General features: G+C 45.6%; 1 protein-coding gene across 1 annotated transcript in view; it reads left to right on the top strand.

The window, feature by feature from the left end:
* The window catches only part of LOC109313841 (collagen alpha-1(I) chain-like), a 152,225-nt gene that overhangs the window by 34,874 nt on the left and 94,651 nt on the right, over window positions 1-22,700 (top strand). The window contains exon 5 of the mRNA XM_019540611.1: window positions 11,611-12,477. Coding sequence (XP_019396156.1) covers window positions 11,611-12,477 — 867 coding nt within the window. The remainder of the gene's footprint in view (window positions 1-11,610; window positions 12,478-22,700) is intronic.

The raw sequence follows: 22,700 nt of genomic DNA on the forward strand, positions 1-22,700 counted from the left end.
TTAAGGCTTCTATACATATGCTTGGGGGGGGGGGGCAACTTTAATTAGAGCAGCTCTGAAAGCCATTCTAATTGACTGCAGCATCATGGGTATTCAGCATCCTGTGCTTTAAAATGGCAGCAGGGGCACTTTAACTAAAGCTCGTATGACAGGCGTTAGTTAAAGTGCCCCCACCACCATTTTAAAGCATGGGATGCCGAATACACATGACATGGAGGCTGCTGGAGCATAATTAGCTTGATTACCAATTAGTTCGATTAATCAAGTCTGCTCTGGTGCATGCTAATTAGCACATGTCGGAGCAAACATCCAGCACGTGAGTAGGTGTCCCTCAATACTCTGATTTTCATTAATTGGCGTGTTGGCTCCCCCTCACCCTCTGAATCCTTTTCAAGGGCATTCTTCTGGCCTACATTTTTTTTTTGAGCCCAGAGTGCTCCAGCCATATCTCTGATGTCCCTGGTCCAATGAAGAGGTTGGGAGCAGGAGGTATAAAATTGGCTAAGCCAAGTATCCATCTCAGAGGGATTCTACTCTTTAAGCATGCAGCTGTGCAGTGACCTGGGGAGCACATTTTGTAAATTTAAAATGATTTGCTCGGTGTTTCTTACCCATACTGTTCAATCATTTACATTTCATCTGTATTTCACTTTAAATTTGCTATTAACATTTCGGCATTGCATTCAAAAGCTTGTCTAAGACTTAACCATACAGTTGGTCCAATAAAAGATAACCCCCACAAAAATCCTTGCCTCATAAACCATTATAGCTACAGCATCACTCCAACATCATTTACTTTAATGCTTGTAAGTATTTAATGTTGGTGGGACTGTCTCTTCGAACCTTTCTTGGTTCTCCAAATGACTCGGGAGTCACCAGCACTCACTCTTAGTACGGGGCCAGTAGGATGGTTGTGTTGGTGAAGAGAGGAATGCAGAAGTTTGCCGTGCTGCTTCTGCCAATGCAGAACAGCTCTCTGGAAAAATGGGGACTGTCAGTTTAATGCTAATACCCGGCATACACATACTCTTCTGCTTTAAAATACACCTTCACTTCCTGCCTCTCATGGTTTAATTGGCAGCATATTTCAAGTTGCTCTGATCCTTATAACTCAACAGACTTGTCCAGCATACATTCTTGTTTTCCTTTAATGAAAGCTATTTCATTACATCTTGACCCCTGAGGTTCTTCAGCTTGATGCTTGCATGGTGCTTTTAAAAAGTGCATACTTCCCTTGCTTTCCTGGTCTCTTGAGTTGTAACCAGTAGCTAGGCATTGTTCAGAAACCATGTTGTTTTATCTTCCCAGCCTCTGTTAGCGCTGAAATGACAGAGCACCTGTATGACTACTGCATTTGTCAGCGGGTCTGCACAGAGTACCCCCCTAAGCCTCTTGATTCTCTCCTGCCATGACTTGGATCTTACTAGAAATAGGGAGGAAGGGGGTGAAATTTGAGAGAGTACCCATGGGAAGTACCACGCTGGATCGGGTATAATGCGAGTGCTTTTATTCAGCTGTTTTCTCTTCTATTATTTACAGGAACCCCCTTTGGAGGAGGAAGCAGTCCAACAGACCGATCTCGGGGCCCCCCCGCAAAGTCTCCGGGCTGATCCCAGTCCACTAATGCAAACGGTAAGTACCGCACAAAGTCCCAGTATCCGCCACCAATTATCTCATTAGCGGCTCATTCCAGCCATCGCCTGCATCTTTCTCCAGCAGCCGGCGTGCAGACTCCGTGGCTCTCCCACAGTCGGGGCTTGCCCTCTCAACCCTCACTGTCTCTCCCTACTCGGGATGGGTTCTGGCTTCTGGCTTTCCCAGACTCTTTAGGTGTCCAGGCGGGGGACGTCCCTCCCCGCTGTCTTTTCGGATCTGTGTAGCCTCCCCGATCCTCAATGCCAGCTGTGGCTCCAGCCCCAGGTGCAGCTCCACTTCTCCCTGCACTCACCAAAATGCAGCTCAATTACCCAGGCAGTCGTCCATCTTGTATCTGACCTGTCTTCTGGAGTCCCAACGTCATGGCTCTCTCTGGTATCCCAGGCCAGAATCCTTTTCCACTTTTCCTCTCCTGGGGTCTCAATTAACCCCGAGCTTGTCCTCTTGTGCCTGAAGGCAATTTCTCCTTCACCTTCTCTCCCTCTTATCCTTCGGGTCTGGGCCTCATTGGTTCTCCGTGGGCAGGGCCCACCCCCACGTTGTAATTGTCTTCAGCTGCCCCTGTTCCTTTAGTAACAGGGTCTCATTCGGGGCCCTGTTACAGCATTGTTAGTTCAAAGGCACCCAGGGGAGCAGCTGAGAGACTCGAGCTGTAAAAGCTGCTAAAAAAAGTGTTTAGAGAGGCCTGCTGTGACGGGGGCTAAGGTCCATAGCATACTGCCCTGAAGCTGGATATGAACTTTCCATCTTCAAGCAGCTTTCACTCAAAGGTGTTATCTTCCCTTCATGATGACATTTCTATTCCATCCCTTGCAAGGTGTTTCATAGTAGGCTTTGCAGACACTACACACAAAGTAACCCACAGTTCGAGCCCCTGGCATTTGCATTACACTATAGCTACAAAAGACACAGCTAGTCCCTTTCACTCAAAGGTTTGCAAATGTATAGAATGAGTAACTGGAAAAAACTATGAGGGATCTGTTCCTAGCAGACTGGTTGGGAACTGATCTGTTGGGACCAAGAGGTCCTCAAAGTCCAAAGTCAGGCACTTTCTTGCAAGAAAAATATCCATTTATTGGTAATCAATATTATTGCTTCTCTTCTCGCAGGCCACCATTCTTTTTCTTTCTTTCTTTGGTCCTCCCTCTTTCCTCCATCTCAAGTGTTTTGTCCTTTAACAGCATGCAGAGGCTTCCAGCTTGTAGGGAGTGAGAAGCCAGGAGGTCAGTAATCAATAAGGGCTGAGCATTAATTCAGAATCTCAATGAACTGCAGTTATCAAACTATGGGCATCACCACGTTGGGGAATGGGCTGGTGGTTCATTTTTTGCCTTCTCTTCCCAAACCCCTACTACTTCCTTGCACACACATTTTACAGATTCTCACTGCTCAGTTTGGGTGAGACTGACAATAAAAACCAGGTTTGCTTCCAATATGGCATTTGGCACTTCTTTAAACATGGTTTCTGCCCGTGCCAGATGAAAAGTGTTTTCAGTGGTTAAGGTGGTAGCCTGAGACTCCTTACACACAGAGCACTGACAGACATGCAAGTCCCTGCTCTAACTCATGGCACTTTACATAAAGCACCCTGAGTCAGAGTGACTCCCTCCGACCCAACAGAGATGTTCCTCTGTTGGTTGCTCTGTTGGGTGGGGTGGGGGTATTGAGCTCCACTTTGGAGCCCATCCAGTGGAGGATCCTGCCTGCCGCCACTCTCCCCTAGTCCTGCCCTCCCTCCCAGCTCTGATGCTGTCTGCAGGAAGGGAGGGGGAGATGAGGGAGGGGGGGAACTTCACGGGCTGAGGTTTGCCCAGCCTGAGCTGGAAGGAGAAGGGGCTTGAAGGAGCCACAAGGCAGGGGAGGGGCTCCAATCCACCTCCCCCACACTTCGGCTCAGGTCAGGAAGACCCCAGCTTGCAGTTCCCTCCCCCTCCGTTCTCCTCCCTCCCTTCCTGCAGGCACTACCAGGGGTGGGGCTGGGCTGCATCAGCCTAGCCCCGATCATGCTGACAGCTCATCCTAGAGAACAGAAGTTCCCTAAAACGCTCCACTTTGGAGCACCTTCATCTGAACCCTCATTAGATTTGGATTAATTTATTATGCAACTGGTCACTTTTAAAGTGCTCTTCAGCTGTGCGCGTGTGACGCAGCTCGAGAGCGCTTTCAGGGGGCCAGTTGTGTGACAGATGTCACTTCTGTCAGCTCTCATAGGTTTCATAGATTTCATAGACATTAGGGCTGGAAGGGACCTCGGGAGATCGAGTCCAGCCCCCTGCCCAAAGGGCAGGAAGTCAGCTGGGGTCATAGGATCCCAGCAAGATAAGCATCCAATTTACTCTTGATCATCCCCGAGCTACAGAATACTTCCTCTGCATGTAACCTCAAAGCTTAGTCTCTCTGTGCCTTGTGTGAAATAGCAGTAGGATTTCTTTATCTCACAAGGGTGTTATGAAGTGCTCAGCTGCTATAAAGCTGAGGTCACATAAGCACCTTTCTTATATCCCCTTCTCCACAGCTGTAGTTGAACCTATTGTTGCAGGATCAGAAGAAATGCATACATACCATGCAAGGGGGGCCACTCTTGCCCAAGCCCCACCTCTCATTGTATGTGCAGCCCAGCTTTTTGTCACTATATGTTAGCCTCTCATGAGCTGCCAGTTGGATAGCCCTGTCTTAAGAGAAACAGTTTAGACCAGTTGTGTCACATATAGCCTCTGGGCCGAATCTGTCCCACAGAGCCATTCCTTCTGGCTTGTGGGGCTCCTTGTGGGCCGGGGAATCCAGGGACACGGTCAGTGGGAACAGGGCCTATGACACAATCTGGGACTACAGGGCTCCATTGGACAAGAAGCTGAGCCAGGGCTTTGCTGACACAGCCATGCTTGGCATGCCACGTTTGCTCTGCTGCTTCTATCGCTGGCCCTGCTGCCACAGCCACTGCCCCATTATTGGCCCTGCCATCATAGCCGCTGGCACCACCACCTTTGCTACCACTGCTGCCAGGTCCAGATCTGGCCTACCGGGAGCTCCGTAATCCAAATCTGGCCTGGTGCTTGGATTGGGATGAGTTTGATAACCTTGGCCTAATCTTACAAGAACATGTTTTCTTTTTAGAAAGTGGGGGCTTTGGTGTTTTGGTGTTGCTTTATCTGGTAAAGGGAGTCGTGTCTTAATTGTTTTAAACTCCTGAGACTTTTTAGGAACTTCTCCTTTTATTTGGTGGGTTTCTGAGCATGGAAAAGAAAAACACAAATAAATAATGCTGAACAAAATAAGGCAAGCCCTTATGTCATTGTAATCCAGGACACCTCTGATTCTTTATCAGAGTGATTATTTCATACTTAAACCTCACGGGCAGTATTGTTTAATATAGGAGGATGGGAGAATACTGGAGGTCCTGACTTTAAAATTTGTTGCAGGGGAGACTAGTCAGGAGAGAGAGCAGAAATAATCTATGCAGTCACCCAAATTTTGGTGAACACTTTATTTTCTGTATTCCCTTCTCTTCCTTGTCCTGATCCATGCCAGCTTTCGTTCCTTTGCAGCTAGATGGCCATGTGGCTATTTGAGTTCGATTTTAAGAACCAACCTTGGAAATATAGCCAACAGGGGTCATACTGGAAAACAAGAGTACCGTGCCAGTGATGCTTCTGGTTGTATGGGATAGTGCACTACCAGAAAGTAGAATAACATTCATGGAGACTTTCACAGCAACCTTACTATGTCTCTGTCATCACGCATCAGGGTGTCTTGGGCACTGGAGCCAATTTGGATGAAGTTACTTGGCTAAGGATAATGAGGGAAAGATGAAGAAGTGTGGGTTTAATAGGGAAAAAGCAAAACGTCCTTGTTTCTTGTTGTTGAAACAAATGGGTCTGTCATGAGTTCCATTTGGGAGGTGGTAAAGTAGACCCATGTTAGACACCATTGCTTTCTGTTCTGTTGAGGTAAAGTCTTTCTCCAGCCAAAACTGACCACATCCTCGCCACTGGAGTCTTATAAAATGTTGAGAGAGCCAGATCAAGCCAATGCCAAAGGGTGAAAAAAAAAAATCTTCCTTAACTGCTCTCTCCTTTAGTTTTTAAAAAAAACAGAACAAACCAAATCAGCAATTGCTTTGCATTTAAAGGGAAAAAAAATCCATGATGTATGCTTGGATCGCAGCCACACCTGCTGTCTTTGCTTCTATTGAGAAAAACAAGAGCATTTGTGGGGACTAGCTTTGTGGTAGTAAAGTGGGCAGGGCTCTCTAACATCCCTTGAGTCTAATGCCGACTGCTCAGTGTAGCCTTTCCATTCCATGTGGTTGGTTTTGCACCAAGCACTCAGGCTGGCTGAACATGAGGAAGATGCTTGTGCTGAGCTGTCTGCTGCTGCATTTACAAGCAACCGGGGTTGCCTCTGGCTTTCCCAAGGTAAGGAGCTAGTCCGGAGTTCCTGCTAATCTCTCCCATGTGCATTTTACCATGGAGAGCATAGCTGTTAAGTCTTGCTTGTTGTAGCATTTGATGATTTATTCTCATTATTCAATCCCAGTTTGATTCAAAATATGAAAAGCTTTCTGTGCATGTCCTTTCCTCTACTTCTGCCCTTTTAAATTATTGGCGTGTGCATGTGTATTCTTGAAGGCAAAGTTGTTTTACCTCCCTAGATAATGCTGATATCAGGCTCTTTGAAGGTAAGTAATTGCTGCATTTAAATTGTTTTAAAATGTCCACAAAGAGGGTAATGATATGTTGGATGGAGTTAAACAGCACGTAAGAATAAAGGGAAATTTTGCCATATGTTTATCTTATGTCCATAAATCTTTTCAGGCAAGACAATCAGAGCGCCAGAATGACACGCAGTGTATCTGCTCTTGATTTCAGAACTGAAATCTTCATTTAGTGAGCTGGGTAGTTAGAGCTGCTGTTTATAACCAGACTTCTTTCTGAAGTTTGACATGAATGGATACCTTGCTCTTTTTCTGATGATATTTCACAGTGCAGTTAACTGCAATTTAGTTTATTCTTAAGACTTTGTTTTAAAAATAGAGTGATTCTCCCTTTCCCTCTTTAGTTGGGCTCAAACTGGTTGTTCTAGCTTGTTTCTCTGTTTATCCAGGCTTGGAAAAAAGACTAGGGGTATGTATATGTGTGATATACTTAAATACCCGGTATTACAGTGCGGGATAGCAGGCAACAGATGGCAATGTGTTACTGGCCTCCTTTTGTTTGGATTGTTGGAGTGGTGTATGTAGCAGCATGGAGTTAAGAGCTTGTTTAGACTATAGCAAAGCAGTGAATGGTGGTTGCAGTACATTGCCATGGGGCAGCAATTGCTTGGCTACAGAGCTGGGGATTTTACTGCCTGCCATGTTCCAGTGTAATTTCTTCCTCATAAATTGTGCGCATCTAAATTTAGGGAGGCAAAAACTGTAGCCTGGAGAGTGGGTGTGATAACCAAGATTGAAGCAAGCTGCTACCCTCTGCTTCAGTTGCTACAGATGTGTTAGGATTACAGCTTGCAGATGACAGCAGGTAGCCAGTGAGAACAAGTAACTTGAATGCAACCCTTTGTTATGAAAGCAAGAATAAAATGTTATATCAGCAAACTGGAAAATAAATGAGAAATAAGATACACTGAACAGTGCTTGCTCCATGAAAACACCTGCACTCCTACAGGAGTTTCCCTGGAAGAGCTAGGAAGTCAGAGGCAGACTCCCAAGTGTTGCCTTGTCTTCTTACCCAGGGCTCCATGCTTTCTTTTATGCACTCTCCTACTAATTTACATATGCATTAGTTTGTGCTCTTTGACACGTTCTCGCCTCACAAATCTTAAAAATACCTAAAATTTAAAAGGATATCTACTAAGAACATAATAGACTCATTAGCCTGTAAGTCAGCAGGTTTCCGTGGCAAAGTGTGGTTAAAAATTGCAATGTTCAATATCTTTGTTTTCCCCAAACTGTTCTAAAACTGAAAGAAATGCCTGTTCTGTAAATGTGTATAGCTTATCAGGGATCCTGGTTTTCTCTGTTTAAAAATCGTAAATTCTCTGCTAACCTCACCCCAAATTCTCTGATTAAAACACCCCAAATCCGTGTTTTTCCATGATTAAAATGAAATGCCACTATATCTGTATCTAACTATCTATTTATCTATATAGGTATCAGTTGAACACAATGTTTTATTGATATATTAACAATTTTAAAGGATTTTGGAAGCCTACTGGTGCCTCAATCATTATAATAAAATAAATTCTAAATTCTTACATATTTTGGTGTTTGATTTCGGTTTTTATATCATAGAAAATCAGAGTTCCTCCTGCCCCTTTCACTCACCAGGACGCAGATCCAGCTACGGCTTTCTCCCCTGCTGTTTTGTGGAGCTGAGCAGCCCTGATATGCCGGTGTCCTGCCCCTGCTTCTGCCCCTCACTCATGACCTGCAGCCCCCTGCCCCCCCCCAACCATGCCAGAGTGGGCTCCCAGCTGCCAGAGCTACAGGACCAGGGCTAGGGCCTGCAGCCCCCCGATTCCCACCCCCCAGCAATTCCTGAGTCTCACTGCTGAAGTGGAGCCCGTGGGTGTGGGGAGGATGTGGGTTGCCCACTGTGGACTTGGGGGATCCCCACCCTGCTGCCCTCCCTTGGGGGCCTCTGCAACCCAGCATGCAGGACCCAGTACGGGAGGGTGGGAGGCTTCATTCACTGAGAGCCCCACACCAGCCACCCTGCCATGGCAAGGTGTCCCCTGGCCACCTGACAGCAGCAGCAACAGCATGGAGCTGTATTGCTCACTGCTGCTGGGTGGGCAAGGGGTGCCTCGCCATGGAAGCGCAGCCAGCTTGGGGCTACTGATGGCAGCACGAAGCCTGCCCGCTCTGCTTTGCTCTTCTGTACCAAGTCCCACCCGTTGGCCTGCAGAGGCCCCCAGGGGGAGGGCAGCAGAGTGGGGAGCCCCCAAGCCCACAGTGGGCAGCCCACATCCACCCCCTCCCCACGCACAAATCTGGGGGGCACGTGTCCCCCCAGTGCCCCTCTCATTCGCAGTGTGCACAGCATGAGGAGCTGCTACCCACACTTTGCCACCCCCGGACAAGCCGTCCATGGCTCTGTCCTGCTCCCCCAGCGAGGCCCCGTGTTCCCGCCTGAGCCCCAGGCTGCATGCACCAACCCAGCAGGGCAACACCCCCAGCCTTGCCTCCCTCCCTCCCTTGCCATGGGGCCTTAATCTGCCTTCCCCCCCACAGAGGTGTACCTGGAGGGAGCTGTGGGAGCTGCTCTCCACACTGCCTGGCTGCCACATGCATGTTGCACTCGCATGTACATGGTACCCCTACCTGATCGCCCTCCTCCCACTCCTGCCCCTAAGCAAACCCTTGCAGGGTGTAACTCTGCCAGCCTACAAGGGGAAACCCACCCTTGCCTGCATTTTTCTCCTTTAAAGGAGAGGAATCTGTGTTTTTCTCCCTAAAATAGACAAGTCCATATTTTTGTCCTTTGAAGGAAAATCTGTGTTTTTCCGCAACAAACAAAAAACCCAGATCCCTGCTTATTATGACACCCTAGTTATTCGTTTACCACATTAGTGTTCATTTTATGACTAAAAGTTAAATATTGGTCACCTTTACTAATTTAGCCTTATTTCAAATTAAGGTCTACTCGTGTTATGCCTTTATTTGCCTTATATTTGGCCCCCTTTGTTTCCACCTTGCATTACAGGTTTTGCCACCTTAGCTACTGTTACAAGTACTGGAATATATCTTTTACTACTACTATAATAGCATGTTTCAGGATAATAAATGGCTACAAAACTGAACTTGTTCTGTGTTCCCAGGAGCTATCTCAGTAGAAACATTCTCCCTGCCTATTTACATTCATGTTGTATATGTTGTATGTGTAGGAAACATTCGAGCGCATGGGGATAAATGCATGGGGAAGAAAGTCTGTTTTCCCCCTTATTCTTCACCCCCACCCCAGCCCCTTTCATATATTAAAGGAGGAACCGTAGCTTCTAGAGGTTAATTTATATGTTTCCCCTCCTTATTTTGCTGCTTGGCACACTTGTGTGAAAAAAAAAAAAAGCAGCCTTTCCAAATTAGAAAATCTTGTTACTCAGGACTTGCAAAATGGTTGGACCAAATAGTAATGGTAGCCAGTTCTGTTTAAAAAAGCAAGTTCCTGGCAGATGCAATTAAATAGATAGGTTCAAACACATTTTGTTTGAGCAGCTAATGTTGTTTCCCTTCCTATTTAATGTTACAATAATATAAGCCATGCTCAGCCATTCTAGGCAAGTGTGGGCGTTTGTCTTCTCTAATGATGGCTGTAAGATGACTTTTTATATTGTGGTAGTACAGAGGAGCTCCAGTCCTGGAATAGGTGGACTCCATGCTGGGCCTTGTCCAAACGCTGAACAAAAAGAAAGTCCTTTCTAAAGCATTCGTAATCTCTGCATAACAGAGGAGACACTATATGGCTACAAACTGGTGAGGAGAGAACAAGGATGCAACAGCGGCTGTTCTTTCCAGAGGAGTGAGTCAACCTCGGGTAGTATACGCTGGGTGTGTCTACAGTTGTGATTTAAAGTTATTTGGGTTTTCTGCGCAGTGAATTTACTGTGCAGTGGACTAATTTGCTGTGCAGTAAATGCCTACACATGTAGGTGGTGACTCCTTACTGCACAGTAGATTAGTCTACTGCGCAGTAAAGCATCTCATGTAGACCTGGCCACTCACGCTTTCAATGCGGAAAGGCCTGGGTTCAGACATCACTCTTGGCTTAACTTGAGTAAGTTAAAATAACACTGGTGTAAAATGGATTACATATTCTAATGCACTTAAATTAAATGAGGTTTAGATTTAGATTTTAAATTTAGATTTTTCTTTCTTTCCAAAGAATTTTGTTAATGTTGTGATATCTTCTTTCCCTCCCCTCACCAGCTTTCTGTAGGGCAGGAGCATGTGCCTGGTCTCCATCTCCATTGTACGATAGCATGGCAAGAGCAGTTGCTAGTTGTGCTGTCCTAAAGGTGCCATTTAATATGATAGGGTAGGGTAGAATGAAGACTGCAGATTGCTATGTTAAATTCATTAATTTGCCCCTAGTGTCCAAGAAGTTATTCTTTCCCTTATCTTTCCATCTTCTTCTCCTTGTCCCAAAGGAGAATTGCTGCTTGAAGAGTTATTCCAGCTGTTGTTATATGTGGGAGGAAGTGTTCAGAGTAGAGTCTGGTAGTTTACCAAATTGTCCTTGATTGAGACATACCTCTTTGTGAGTGCATGGAGGCTGCAAGGGAGCTTCTAAGTGCTTTGAAAGCAGTTTCTGCAAAGACTTTGGGGCCAGATTGTTCCCAGAGTCCCAAGTGCAACTTCCATAGGTTTCTGTTAAATCTGCTTCCCCTAGGGTTGGATATCCATCTGCAAAACTTCTGACCTCATTCCTTTTCCCCCTCTAATGAGGCATTCAGGTGTGTTTGTAGCTCTTGTTTTTACTCTTTAGTTTAGTTTGAGGTTAATGCAAGAAGTGTATGTATCTCACACTTACGTTTATGGCCTAGAATATCACCAGAATGAAGCTTTTGGGCCAGTGCTCTGGACAGTCTTGGTAATCTTTGAAAAATGTGTGAATTGATTATGGAAGGACCATGGGGCAGGGATCCCTAGTTACGGATAATTTCCATATTCCTCTTAAATTAAGGTAAAATGAATGCATCCCCTATATTAAACCACCCTGCAACAAACATAGATAAAGGGAGCGATTAATTACCTGCCTCACACCTCAGGTGTATCTGGTGCCTATCTCTTCATAGACCAAAAAGAAAAGGCCCTATGAGCTATTAAGCAGAGGTTGTTTCTGGAATGGGTGGCAATAGGAAATGTTTTCTAAGTACCATGTGTCTTGACAGAGAATATCTTGTCCGATTTAAAATGCTGTAAAATTTCCTTTGTTCTCTTTTACCCACTCCTTTCAGAGCTCAAATTTTACCAATCCAGACTTGACTTCGAGGCCAACCCAGGGGTGGGAAGATCCACAAAAGAACCAGAGCCCAGAATCCAGTGGAAGCGCCCTCACATCAGCCACTGCTACTAAGAGGCCCTTTGTCAAGGAGGAGGATGAAGGAAATCTTTCTATTGAGGAGGAAGGTTTTGAGCTTTTGAACTACACATACAATAAAATCACAGGGCCTGGCAGGCCTGGAGTTGGTAGGAGCAGCCTGAAGGAAGCAAGCGATACTAGTGAGTCTCTTACCTCAGTTACCTCTGGTTCTCCCACTGCACCTGAAGATGCTCAGGTGGCCAATGAGGATTTGAATCTGCCTGCAGCCTCCATTAAAGTAAATAGATTGGCGTCTAAGAAACACCTTATCTCAAAAACCACAGATGAGAATATCACCACCGAAAAGCTGAAGGGAGACACGGGCATCTGGACCTCATTCTCACCCAGCAAACCTGTGGATACCATCGTAGACCTTGACAGGTCTTCTACCTTCTCCAAAGTGTCTATAGAGGAAAGCGAGACAGCAGCCTCTTCGGGAAATATGCCCAGACTTCTCTCTTCCGTCTCCCATAGGGTGATAGAGGTACCAGTGGGAAGAGGCACGCTGGAAAACCACTCCAAAGCTTCTGGAAGCCCCAAGGATGTGCTGAATCCACCCCAGACACCACTGGATGCCAGGCTGGTCGGCACACGATATAGAAAAAGGATTGTGCATCAAGGGACTACTGGGAGTGATGCAAAAGGTGGTACCGCTGTAGACCGTGATCAGAGGACTGGTGACAGGCAATTGATTCAAGCGAAACCAGGACCCACTGGGCCACAGGGACCACCAGGTTTGCCTGTAAGTGCAAAAGTGTGTGCATGTCAGGGTGGGCAGGTGGAGGGCTTTCAAGGGAATAATGAGGGCAGTTCTTTATACAGTGGGCAGTCTAGGCCTGGAATAAATAGAGCAGTAAGAAGTACATGAGTTTGGGGAAAGAGAGATTGAGATACTAGAAAGCTGTCTCCTGGGTTAGTATTTGGTGGGTTCAGGAGGCTTTCACCCTTTGGCCCATGGTCTGCTTTGCCATTACTCTGCCTTCATCCATAATTACAGGAAGCAGCCACTAATGCCAGGAAGAGTATTCTGCTGCAGCCCAGACACTCACCTTTTCCTTCCTCCCCCAAGCTGTGCTCACTCCACTTCAGAACAGCTAGGCCTGTAACCCTTGTGGCACTGGTTTTGGTAGATGCATGATCATGGAAGAAAGGATGAATATGCAGCTCTGAGCAGAGGGAGTTAGTTTGGCTCTTGGGTACAAAGGAAAGGAAACGATGACTACAAATTAGGAGGATGGGCAATGATTGCAGCACAAGCTACTGCTGTTTCCTCGCTGTCTGAGAAGTGCTGGAGGCCCTGGGACATTCCTAAATATTTCTGAGCAGTTCCACCTATTCCTAGTGCTTGCTTTAGCCAAAGCATTATTTGAGGTTTCCAGTAGCACAAAGCGAGCAAGTGTCCTGATGGTCAAGTGTCCTCCATTGACCCGTTAGTTGCAGGCCCCCTTGGTGATTGGTAAATGGGGTCTGTCTTGTGTTCCAGCACCATAGCCCAGAGCACCTGCTGCCCGCTCTCCCCTCACTTTTCTTTCCCCTCTTGTTTTTTTCCTCTTTCATTATTTATATTCACTATTCATCCAAAAAAAAAATCTCCTAGTTGTACTGGTAACAGTCAACATACATGTGATCTTAGCTCAGCTGGTGGATTGCTATGGCCAGTAAAAGCTGGCTTGGACTGTCAACATACAGGCGAAACCAAGAGTTTTGGGTTATATGCTTTTGAAGTTAATAATATGAGTGCATCTAGTTTTTCTCTGCCAACAGCTGTTTTTCATGACTGTACATTTATTCAGATTTGAAGTAATTGTTATTAAACTGTCACCCTATACCCAGAGTTCCCACGCAATGGCATCGCAGTTCTGGGTGGCTTTCAAATGGTGACAGCTATATATGCTAAAAAAACCCAAATCATCCCAGTTGCTAAGTTCGTTCCACTCAGTCTGTCCTCCCCAGACAAAATTTATTGTATGAATGCTCATTAGGTGTTCATCACCATGGTTTCAGAAAGAAAACCTGAGAAGAGAGTATTAGAGCTAGGATGGAAACAGTTTTACTATCCTGCAAACACGTTCTAGATTTTCTCTTGTTAGGGTGAACTCATAACGTTTCACTGAGTTTTCATGAGACAAGGATGCACCCAGAACAGAGTAGTCAGTAGGTTGAGGGATGGGGGAGGGCATTCACCTGAGACATTGGAGAGACAGGTTCAAGTCTCTGGTCTGAACAAGAAATGAAGGGGCTCAAAACCTCCCTTTCTGTTTCCCACAGCACAGAACAAAAGTATCAACCCCAGCCAATCTGCAGGAGCTATGGCTTGGCCAAGGAAAACCCAGTGTGGTTAAACCCAGCCCCCCAAAAATGCTGTGTTTTCTTCAAAATTGCTTTGAACAAAATTGATTTTTTTTCATTCAGTTATTTTTTGGGAAAATTGTTCCATATTTTGCTAATTCTAAAGATGAAACTATACCTGCCTTAGGTTACCCCTCCCACCTTCCTCTGAAGAAGGAGGAGGAAAAATTCACCAGAAAACTGCAAAGGTTTTCTTTTGTAGGAAATGGAAACATCTACCTAAGTAAAAATGTTTCCCTCAAAATGTCAGCCAGCTCTATCTCAGACTTATGGGTCAGGGCTACCCCAATGTACTTAGACATGATTTGATGTCTTTTCATTCATCTGCTTGAAGCAGGAGTTGAGTTTTGGGCCAGTAATGTTTCACTCTTCTCCCTTTAGTGCAGCTAATATGTGCAGCACTTAATTTTGTCTTAAAGATGACAGCTTCTAAATGGAAAAATCAAATTTGGCTTTAAATCTGACCTAGGGGCTTGGCGGTTCTTCACACAATTGTTCTAAATCCAAGGTCTTGCTATTGAAAGCTGTCGTTACCACTGCATGCAGGGGTTTCCCGCTGCCCAGCTCTGCCAGTTTTGTTTTGTGCACAAACGACTCGGTGAAAAGTTGTTAAAATGCCTTTGTGCTCACAGTGACTTCAGCAAAGAAGTGATGGGTTTTTCAGGTGTGTAAGTGTGTCCCAGAAGGCTTGAAATCAGGAAAACATTTTTCTTCAGAGTTGGCTGTAGGCCTATGCTATTGCTCAGGGCCCCACGCAATGTGCAGCCCCCTGAGCATGTGGCAGTAAATTCCGATGCTCCAAATATGTCTCTCTGCTGAACAAGGCACATTTATCCTTGCTGTAAATTTTCCAATTTGACCTAGTAGGTGCTGCTTAGCTCAGCCTGGCTCTCTGCTTCAGATTCTTGTGCGTCAATTTATCAGTTGCACAGCTGTCCATAGTGGTTTGCACAAAGCATCAAGATCAGATTCCTGGCAGCTGTTTGGCACGATGGGAGGGGAGAAGTGACTGTTAGGCATGAAGGAGAAAGGGGTGATACAAAGCAAAGTTGTTAATTATTGCATTGTGTACATTGCATTAGCTTCTTTCTTACTAGTACAAGTGGCAGGTGTCACAAATGGGGAGACGGTGAAAAACAGAAAGCTTTGAAGAAGGCGATGGAAATTGGGTATCACGTAGTAAAAGGCGTTCCAGGTAGAGTGGGTAGCAAAAGAAGGCATGCACCAAGAAAGGATATAGATTTCATAGACATTTGGGCTGGAAGGGACCCTGGAGGATCATCGAGTCCAGCCCCCTGCCCCAGGGGCAGGAAGTCAGCAGGGATCATAGGATCCCAGCAAGATAAGCATCCAAATGTGTCTTGAAGGCATTCAAAGTGGGTGCTTGAACCACCTCCAGTGGCAGTCTATTCCAAACCTTGGGGGCTCGGACAGTGAAGAAGTTCTTTCTTATGTCCAGCCTGAATCGGTCACAGTGGAGTTTGTGACCATCGACCTCGTAATCCCTTGGGGCGCTCTGGTGAACAGACGTTCCCCCAGATCCTGATGAGCACCCTGATGAGATCTCGGGTGAGGGAAGAGGAACAGGAACCCTCGTACTTCTTACTCTCGTTTTACAGCCGTTCTTCTCTCTCGCCAGTAACAACTGGTGCACAAAGACTGTTGAGACAGGCAGGGTTGGAGAAGCCAGCATCAGAGGGCTCCCTCACCTGGAAGGGTGTTGGGTCAGAGAAGTGGTCAACACAGAGGAAAGAGAGGACTGGCAGCTGGATGGAAGTTGACTTCTTGTTGTGTGGACTTAGAGTTGATCAGGACATTTGAACCAAGTTATGCTGTTCCGTCCAAGTATTTTACAGAGAGGTAGTGGTTCCATAAAAGTTGGCAACCAGCTTTTTTTTTTTTTTTTTTTTTTTTTTGAGAGAAAGAGAATTGCATCAAAGGAGAGAGTGCAAGTTGTGTTTCTGAACCTGGCTTAGGATGTAGGAGGCTCAGGTTCAAGTCCTTCATCACTTCAACTCTGGAAGGGCAGGGCCTTGAGCTTGGGCCAGGCCAGTGCACTCTCTGTCCCCACTTCCCTGTTCCCAGTTCCACACATCCACATCCACCCTGTGAAAATGTCCACAAGTATTTCTGGGGGGGCGGTCAGTCCAGTGTGGGTTGGAAGCAGGTTTCAAAATCTCAACACTCAGTGGCACTTGGGTTTTGGTTCTCGTCTCTTGAAAAGAGCACTGGAGAATGTGGGCATTTTGGAGGGAAATGGAAACATTTGTCTTGCATTGCATCATAGAAATGCAAGGCTAGAAGGAATCTCAAAAGGTCAATTAGTCCATCCCCCTGCACTGAGACAGGCTCAAGAAGGGTCTTTGCAGCAGAGTGGAATGAGGGTGGAACCGTTTTAAGTGTAGGTCTATCATAAATCTTCATGCAGGTTTTTACTGCCTAATAATACTTGTAGAATTATCATACAAATAGCAGAGGGATTGGATTAAGTGCCTTCATTTTTTAAAAGTAGCTCAGTAGAAGAAAGCAGGGTTATGTTCTCATTTGCAAAGAGGGGGAAGAAGGGAGGTGAAGAACAGGCCTGAGAGATAATTAGCTGATAGCTCTGATTTGCATTTGGATTTAAAGTTTGTACTATCATGGAAAAGGAGGTTGAGGCTTGTGAAAGCAGAAGTGTCTGAAACTCAGAATTTCCATTTTGCAGGACATGGCAGGATTTTGAAAATAATTTTCATTCTGAATAAGATACCCCCAAAAGTTCTGTTTGTACTATGTCAGTTGAGGGGGAAATATCCAGTTTGATTTCAAAATGGAATTTTAATTTTCAAATATTTTTTATTTTTTGTCCTATTCAACAGTACTTAATGGGAGGGTATGTCATGTTATGCACTACTAGGGACACAGCATGGCATGCAGTACAAATAATAGCTGTGGAAAAGGCAAGAAACTAAACAAAAGTTTCATCTTGAAACTTCACATTTATTTTTTCTGAATGTATTTTTTCAGAAAGGTCATGTTTGCTTCACTGTTTTTCACTGGAAGCTTTTTCAGAATCAGTACTGTTTCATAAAAGAACAATTTCATTCAAATGTCATTTTCTAGTTAAAAAAAGAAAAGCCTGTTTCTGGACTTATAGGATGCCAAAGAAAAGAAAAGGCAGCATTTTGAGAAATGAATGCTGCTTAGAAATCTTTCCTCTTCCTCTGTGTTTAACATTGAAAGAGGTGACTTTCATACCTGGCTGGTTTGTCATAGTCAACTAAGCAAGACATAAGGAGATGGGCTCCTTTGAGGCAGCAGAGAATAAGAAATTAATCCTCAAATCATTTGTATGTGGCACTATAGCCTAAGCAATAGAGAGGGGCTTAGCAAGAAAAACAGGACAGCATGACCAAGAATGTTAATTAGTGGGGGTGTGCACAGATGCATGTATACCTGCCTGAAAAACTGCATTTGAATGGTGTAAAGGTTGCTGATTTCCATGCCAAAGTAATACATCCAAAGTTAAGGCTGATCAGGTTCATTAATCATTTTCTCTTTCATGTGTAGCACCCGTTTGGTTTCATTTAAGGGTTTTGTATAACCACCCATTACAGTGAATCCTAGGACCTTCCATGTAAAATCAAGAAAAGGCTCTATAAAGGCTGATGTATTCCCTTTCTGCAGTCAACACTCAACTAAGAAGACTTTTTTTTTTTCATTGAAGGCAAGGTCAGTATTGCTCAGGGTCTGGAAATTAAGGAAGCATTTTCTTGATCAGTCCTGACAGAAGGAGCCTATGGAAAAGCCTTTCAAAGAAAGGCATCAGACTGGTTTCTTATCTGTAGATCATGTCCCCTTGACTTGAGAATGCTTCTCCACAGCTGCGAGGTGTGGAGGTGCTCTAGAGCAGGGCTGACCAGGTGTTTTGACCTGTGGTTTTCTAAACCAGGGCTGTCCAGCGTTGGAGTGGCTGGGGTCGCACAATGCACAAGTCACAGGCCACACTTCACACAGGCTGCAGGGGCTGCACACGCTCCCCAGGACCTGTCCTGTATAGGTCCCCTGCTTCACAAGTAGTATGACCCAATCTCTCGCACCTACTGTGCAGGCCATCCCTCCGTACCTGCTGCCATACAATCCTCTTGTCTCCTACCCCACTGTCATCTTGTGGGTGATTTCCCTCCCTCCCTGTCTCTGCTGCCGAATAAGCCTGCTGCAAGCGCTGTTCCTTGGGCAGTGAGCTCACGAGGCCTCCTGCTGTGCTGCCCTAAACCTGTCCTTAATTATGTTTCAAATTAGGATCAAGTCATTAAGTGGATGGAAGCAAGTGATTGGATTTGAGCACAGACCTGATGTGTTCGAGCTATCTGGATGGGACAAGAAGCCAGATTCTGTACCAGTTGGGGCCTGTAACTTGCCCCCAAGTTTAGTTGCATCTTTCTGGATAGATGAAGCACAGACTCTGTGCAATGCAAAAACTGATTACAGGCGTAAGAACTGTATTGTTTTGGTTGGGTTTTCAGTGACGGCCCTTCACAGTGTAACTATCAGACCTGCTCAGCGTACATCAGCCTGTATAGCTGTCCTGCTATCAAGTCATTGTGCATATGCTCCATCTACTTGGAAAATCTTATGGCTCACATGGAGAGACCAGACCTTGACAATGCCCCAGTTACCTTGCAGAGCCCCAGAGAAGCTTCGCTTTAAGGGACAGGTGTGATTACCAAGCACATTACTCAAGAATAGGGGGAAAACTATATGCTCCAATTGACTTGGAAACACACCTCTGCGGTCTCCAAGCATCCAACATATGATAAGTTTGCAGTTCACATCTAGACTGTTGCAGTACTTCAGGAGGAGTTTTGACTTCTCATCTGCTTTGCATCAGTCATTGAATAAGGAGATTAGTGAGATGAAAGAAACATATGTGAGTAGAGGAAGTTGCAGTCCCTGATCTAGGTGGAGGATGGGCAGCTCCAGTTGTCTGTGGGCATTCAGACATTCGGTCCTTACACATGGATGCACATGCACTGTCTCAAAGAGAGACTGTAGTGATTACCTTTAAATCTACCTCCCCTTTCCCTATACATCCCTAAAACAAATTAACTAATATATTAGTAAAACAAAACCCTAAGTGCAAGCACAGTCTTTGCCCTCAAAATGGAGGAATACTGGGATGTCCATGACGTGCATTATGGACTTTACTGTTGCTACTGAATTTTACATGGAAGGTGCTCTCTGATGATGGTCTAAAACAGAGAGATGAAATTCTCATCTCGGCCAGTGACGTGATGGATTATGTTCACTACATTATTTCTCCTCTCTGTGTCTCTCTTCTCTCTCCCTCTACCACTGCCCTGCACCCCCCACCTCCACCCTTTATCCATATGCTCTCTTTTTAGATTGTAAACTTTAAGGGATTTCATAATCTGGCCTCCTATTCCTGCTAGAGGCATCAAAGTGATACTGCAATGTAAATTGTGAATAATACTGATGCTATACTCAAAGAAACTGGAAGTTGACAGAATGAGATGCCCAAAGTCACTGAGTCTAGAATTAGAGCCAGGAGTCCTGGCTCCCAGCAGAGGGCTTTAACCCTGAAGTCAGGGGTGTAAATTGTACTGGCTTTCTTGCATATGTACTGGCCTCTGGCTGCTTTACTATTCCATCCAGGAAGAGCACAGACCATCTGCAGATGCTTCCTCAGCTTGACAGAGGGTATTTGTACCCAAAAGCTTGCAAAGAAGAATTTTTCCAACTATTTGAGTTGGTCCAATAAAAGATACCCAATGAACCTTGTCTGCCCTAACTGTTAAGTCACACTCCTCCTTCTGAATGCATGTAGACGTGTGAGGGATACTTCCCACAGCTGCGGGGACTCAGAGAAGTGGCTGCTAGGACAAAGGGGGGAATTGTCCTTCTGGAGATGGAGCAAGTTCCCTCTCTCTCTCTTGCATGTTCAGTTGTCCTGTGTCTCCAGAGTGCCCTCACTGTCATTTCTTTTCTTTCCTGCTCTTTTATGCTCTGACTTCTGCTTATTTCATTTCCAAGTCTTTGCTTCCAGGTTTGTACATTCCTGATTCCTTAAGTAAATGGATCAACTCAAGTTTCTCTTTCTTTTGGGAAAACTGAGAAGTCCCTTAACTTCCATTTAATGAAGCGCACAGTCTGACATTTGGGTTTGGAAATCTCAGCCTGCAGCTAGTCATCGAACTGATGAAATTAAAAAGTGGTGGGGTCTGCCCCATCAGCCGGCAGATTTAGTGCCTTCAGCAAGGCAGTAGAGCGCAGCCTGGTTTGCGAGCAGTGGTTGGTGCTGGTGCGGGAAACCACATGTTAATTTGGTTCCTGTGCTAAGTGGTGGTGAGGATACCCATAGCAGGTTACACTGCAATCTGTCTTCCTGACCAGTCAAATTTAGCTCTGCTTATTTAAATTCACAAACATGTTTTGTGGACTTGAGCTGAACTCTGATGTGGGAGCATGTGGCATTAGAGGGCAGCATGTTCTCCTGAAGAGGAAAGGCAGAAGCATAGTTCTAGTTTTCCCTAAGGAGTTATCCGTTGTTTCATGTCATGAGCAATTGCAATTGTGGGGCCAGTGTGAGAGATGAAGAAGCATGTTCCAGAGTGACACTACGTGTGATTTGCAGAGAAAAGTATGACTTTTCTTTTTTAATAGACGCTTTGGATCAATTTTAATTTTCTATCCTGAAATGTTATAGCCTTTTAGTCCATTTTTTCCTGGCACATTAATCCCATTTTTTTTCCTGCTTGGAGTGATATAAACTTGAGAGGCTTTGAAGGGAAGAGAGATTTATGGTATCGAATTTTAGCTGATGCCGTAGTGACTCTTGCATTTCGCAGTAACTGCCAAGCCTTCCTCTTTTTTTTTTGTCTCTCACAAATCAGGACTAATATGTATTTGTCTGCAGGTTGTCCGGCCAGAGATGGCATTTATATTGTGTATTTATGGAGATTATTCCTTGATATGGGAGAGGAGATGCTGCTCTAACTAATTCACTGTCCATCATAATGCAGAAAGATAGAGGAGCTGAAATATAACAGCAGAGTTTGTAACCTGGGACTGTTAGGCAAAAGCATAGGAAAGGAATGGTTTTTATGTGGACCTGAATATTATTAAAATTGCTATGTGTCTATTGTTTACATTTGGCTATACCTTAGGACCAGGGATCCAGGTTTTCAGTTTCTCACAGAAAAATGGGGGGAAAAAATGTATATTTCTCCCTTTAACTGAGAAAAACGTGGATTTCTCATTTTAACAGAGAAATGCATGGATTTTCCACTGTTGCAAAGAGCCCCTCTGCAGCCTGGCAGAGTTTCAGCCTGTAACTCTGCCAGGCTGCAGTCAGCAGGGTGTGCCATGTGGATGTGCGCACGTGCACACACATATGGCCACCAGGCAGCCTGGAGAGCAGCTTCCACAGGTAAGTCTGGCAGGAGGGGGAGCAGGAATTGAGGACCCCATAGTGAGGGAGGGAGTTGGGCAGGGCTGGGGCTGTTGCTGCTGCCCAGCCAGGTGGTGCTTGGGGCTTGAGGCTGCAATGCGTGGCCTCAGGGCCCTGGCGGGTAGGGCTGCAGGTGGCTCATATGGGGATGGGGGAGGATGGGGGCGGGCTCCCCACCACTGCTTGGACTCCTGGGGGTGGCGTGGGGGTCCTTTTCTGCAGAGCTGCTGCCCAGGCAGTCAGCCTCCAGCCTGTACCGGTGCAGGGGATTGTTCTGTCCTAAGTGCAGGACTTTGCACTTCTCCTTGTTGAACCTCATGAGATTTCTTTTGACCCAATCCTCCAATTTGTCTAAGTAACTCTGAATCCTAGCCCTACCCTCCAGCATATCTATTACTCCTCCAGCTTGGTGTCACCTGCAAACTTGCTGAGGGTGCACTCCATCCCATCTTCCATTAAGACATTAAACAAAACTGGTCCCAGGACTCACCCCTGGGGCACTCCACTTGATACTGCCTGCCAACTAAACATTGAGCCATTGATTACTACTCTCTGAGCTCAGAGCTTCAGCCAGCTTTCTATCCACTTTACAGTCCATTCATCCAGCCTGTACTTTCTTAGCTTCCCTACAAGCATGTTGTGGGAGACTGTATCCAAAGCCTTGCTAAAATGCAGGTACACCACATCCACTGGTCTCCCTGTGTCCACAGAGCCAGTCATCTAATCACAGAAGGCAATCAGGTTGGTTAGGCATGGCTTGCCCTTGGTGAATCCAGGCTGACTGTTCCTAATCAGCTTTTTCTCCTCCAAGTGCTTCAAAATGGATTCCTTGAGGATCTGGTCCATGAACTTTCCGGGGACTGAGGGTGAGGCTGAATGGTCTGTAGTTCCCCGGATCCTCTTTTTTTCCTTTCTTAAATATGGGTATTATTTTTGCCCTTCTCCAGTCATCCAGGACCTCTCTCCTGATCGCCATGAGTTTTCAAAGATGATGGCCCATGGCTCTGCAGTTCCATCAGCCAACTCCTTCAGCACCCTTGGCTGCATCCTGTCCATCCCATGGATCTGTACATGTCCAGCTTTTCAAAATAGTCCCTAACCTGTTCTTTCAAATAGTGTTGCTGCTCACCTTCTTCCGAAACTGCGCTGTCTGGTGCAGTAGTCTG

The sequence above is a fragment of the Crocodylus porosus genome, unplaced genomic scaffold, assembly GCF_001723895.1.
Source record: "Crocodylus porosus isolate Cpor-Errol unplaced genomic scaffold, CroPor_comp1, whole genome shotgun sequence".
Taxonomy (NCBI): Eukaryota; Metazoa; Chordata; order Crocodylia; family Crocodylidae; genus Crocodylus; species Crocodylus porosus.